The sequence below is a fragment of the Stigmatopora argus genome, chromosome 5 (assembly GCF_051989625.1).
Source record: "Stigmatopora argus isolate UIUO_Sarg chromosome 5, RoL_Sarg_1.0, whole genome shotgun sequence".
Taxonomy (NCBI): domain Eukaryota; kingdom Metazoa; phylum Chordata; class Actinopteri; order Syngnathiformes; family Syngnathidae; genus Stigmatopora; species Stigmatopora argus.
The window spans coordinates 13,297,353-13,300,745 of record NC_135391.1 but is presented as its reverse complement, the minus strand read 5'-3'; the positions used below and the strand labels follow the sequence as shown (position 1 = coordinate 13,300,745).

Sequence of the window (3,393 nt, the reverse complement as noted above, 5' to 3'; positions counted from 1 at the left end):
GGGGTTGTGTGGCGCATTCGGGGCTGAACAGCGGAGCCCCACTCGAGCTGAATGGGCATTGTCATCTGGATTTCTATGGATGGCTAAAATACTTTCTCCCGCCGTGCATGCGTGCAAAGGGGGGAGCTCGCACATACACGGCGAGGACAGCAGTTTTGTTATTACGTTCAGGGGCTAAAAAAACTCGCTTTTGATATTGATTCCAGACAAATATAGTGAGTTTAATCTTAATAAAAAGGAACACAATATTGCATCTTCTTATACATGTATTGTAAGTCACTACTTTAAAAAAAAAGCAAACAATTCCAGGAACTTAAGAAATAAAATGAGAATTCCCGCGGGGGACACGATGCCAGCAGGTGCTCGGAATAACGGAGGCAAATGGCATCCATCCCAGCACAGGCAAGGTTTGTTGAGTTTACAAAAAAAAGGAAAAGTTCCAGGACTGCAGTCACAAAAGATATACGTCAAACCCAAACTACATTGGCATTTTTCCAGGTTGTTTCTTTCTTGCAGGATCCTCGGTGTAGCAATGAGGGGGGCAAAAATGTCTCACAATGGCGTTTTCTCCAGTACAGTGATGTTTTTTTTCGTTTTTTCTCGGCCAGGTGAACACAGAATGTAGCTGGTGATCTCCTTAGTTGTAGTTTAGGCATGAAGTACATTGTTTATGACATCAATCTTCTTCGTGTCTCCATCAAATCCTCCATGTGTGAGGGCGTGCAATCTTTTTTTTTCTTCAGTAACTGTACAGGTTGGCAAGCAAAGCATGTGGTGTCAATGGCACGAGTTCCTCTACAAAAAAAACGGCAATCATAAAAACAAAACTTACGAAACCATGTACCTAACAAAGATACTGTACTCCATTTTTCTTGTTGACAGTAGTTTAAGGCTTCCAAAAGAGGAGGGCAAGAAAGAAAAAAAACATGAGGCGAGAAGTCCTGAAGATGAAAAGACGGTCCAGTTTATGAATGAGGAGAAAAATAGGCAGGTACAAAAAAAAAAAAAAAATTAATAAAAATAGAAATAAAATTCAAAAAATAAAATAAGAATAAAAAATACTTAAAAAAATAAAATAGGAATGAAAACTTCTAAAAAATAAAATACAAATAAAAAATACTTTAAAAAAATAAAATAAAAATAGGAAAATACTTTTAAAAAATAAAATAAAAATAGGAAAATACTTCAAAAAAATAAAATTAAAAAAACTTTTAAAAAATAAAATAAAAACTAGAAATACATTTGAAAAAAATAATCAAAGTTAAAAAAGGAGAGAGAGGGGGAAAAAAGTCTGCGTGGGGCTACACATAATTCCGTTTGTCATAGTCTCCGTTCGGCGTGGCTCTCTTGGTAGGCGCATATTTGACCGAGTATCCCGTGTTCCCGGAGGCCGGGCAGGAGCAGCAGAGAATGGCCCCGCCGATCAGCAGCAGCGCGGTGGCCGCCCAGCCGATGTAGAGCGCCGCTCCGATCTCCCTCTTCTTGGAGCCGGGCACCTGCGGGTTGTAGAAATCCGAGATGATGTTGTTGGCCATCCAGCACAGGGGCACCAGCACGAAGAGCCCCGAGATGATGTAGATGACCCCGCCGGCGTTGACCACGCGCGCCTTGAGCGACTCGTCGCGGATGCAGTTGGTGCACTGCGCCCCGGCGATCACCACCATCAGCCCCAGCACGCCCATCACCGACGAGATGATGGTGAGCGCCCGGGCCGCCTGCAGGTCGTGGCTGAGGGCGAGCACCGAGTCGTGCACCTTGCACTGCATCTGGCCCGTGCTCTGCACCACGCACGACATCCACAGGCCGTCCCAGATGGTCTGCGCCACCACGATGTTGGCCTCGATGAAGGCGGTCACCTTCCACATGGGCAGACCGCACGCCACCATCACCAGAAGAGAGCCCACCACGCACAGTGAAAGTCCCAAAATCTCCAGCCCAGCCGACACCATTTTTTCTTGCCCGTTTTTTTAAATTTTTTGAAATTTTTATTTATTTATTTTTCCTCCACGTAAGTATTCGTCCTCCCCCAAAAAAGAAAAAAAACTTGGAAAAACGCTCCTTTTTTCCTTCTTAATTTTTCGCTTCGTTTATCGCTTTGGAGCGGCTGATCTCGGCTTCTTTGTGTGAAGGGGGGAAAAACAACTGGACTTTACTGAGGACCACCGATGTGTCTGAGGGGCGGGGTTTAATTTACAGTCGGAGTGGAAACTTTCCTCCAATCGGCGATAGGCGCATCCTCGGAGGACCAATGAGAGGCCAGTGAAGTTGTGCGGATGAATCGAGCGCTCCAGCGTGCTTTGTGTGTTTGAAAGATGAATCGCACTAGTTTACGTCAGCGTGTATTTTCTTGTCTCTTTGTTGTTGTTTAAATAAGACAGAAAACACACTCGTTTAAACCTTTTAATGCTTCTCCTAATAATAAAAGTCCAACGGACGCCAGGAGCGATTCAGCCCACCCTTTCATCATAGATTGGACGCCTAGCACCGTCAATGACAGCCAAAAAGTTAAATGAGTACTCTTTTTTGGTTAATATTGTGGCACTCAAACCGTTGTGAATGGTTGTCAATGTTTAAAAAAAATGACATTTTTTTTAATCTTCAATATGCAACATCATAATGTTGTAGCACAGCACTCATTTAACATTTAATAGGCTGCCATTGACGTCCATAGAAGTCCAATCCATTTTGACAGGGAGAGAATGGCAGAAAATTATAGTTTACTCCCCTCCCTATGAAGATGGATTGGACGTCTGGCGCCGTCAATGTCATTCTAAGACAGGTAGATCTCCCAGGTTCAATGTATTTAACAATGTAAAGGTAAGGAGATATTTGTATTTTCAATTTTTCAATTAGTAATTTGATGTATTTATGAAAAAAAATATTTTTAAATAATGATTCATAATAAAATTCCATAATGAATGTGGGTATCATTTTAGGTCATTTAGGCCAGAATTGTATACCAAAATGTTAAATCTATTGCCCAAACTGTGATATGTGGACCTCAGATCTGTATAGGCTTAATTATTTAAATTTTCGGTTGTTTATATTTGTTTCTTTACCAAAAATAGTCACTTGCCGTGTGTTAAATACAATAATATATATATTCATATAAAAAAATAAAATGAAAAAAAAAAAAACATTAAATACACAAACTCCATGAAGTTGTCAACTCAAGTTGCCAAATTAAAAATGCAAACGTTTAATAGATTAAATTAAACTAATTTCACACAAAAAAATAAACGTTAGACACAGCTATATTCGTGTGCTTCGAGTTTGTCATAAACTTGTATTATGTTTAAACGAATGCATACCTAATGTAGTATTTCTTTTGTCCGGGACTATTAAAGAAACTGTAGTTCTTTAGCCGCCATGTTGACTCAAAACAGCAGCACT

At 40.6% G+C, this 3,393-nt stretch overlaps 1 protein-coding gene across 1 annotated transcript; it reads right to left on the bottom strand.

Moving 5' to 3' along the window:
* Positions 1 to 1,195: 1,195 nt before the first annotated feature.
* cldn5a (claudin 5a) lies at positions 1,196 to 2,149 on the bottom strand. Its single transcript, XM_077601349.1, has one exon. The coding sequence runs from the start codon at positions 1,947 to 1,949 to the stop codon at positions 1,302 to 1,304; it is 648 nt and encodes a 215-aa protein (XP_077457475.1). The 5' UTR covers positions 1,950 to 2,149; the 3' UTR covers positions 1,196 to 1,301.
* Positions 2,150 to 3,393: the final 1,244 nt, after the last annotated feature.

Coding starts and splice junctions, on each gene's coding strand:
- cldn5a (XM_077601349.1), bottom strand. CDS start 1,949: ATGGTGTCGGCTGGGCTGGAGATTTTGGGACTTTCACTGTGCGTGGTG.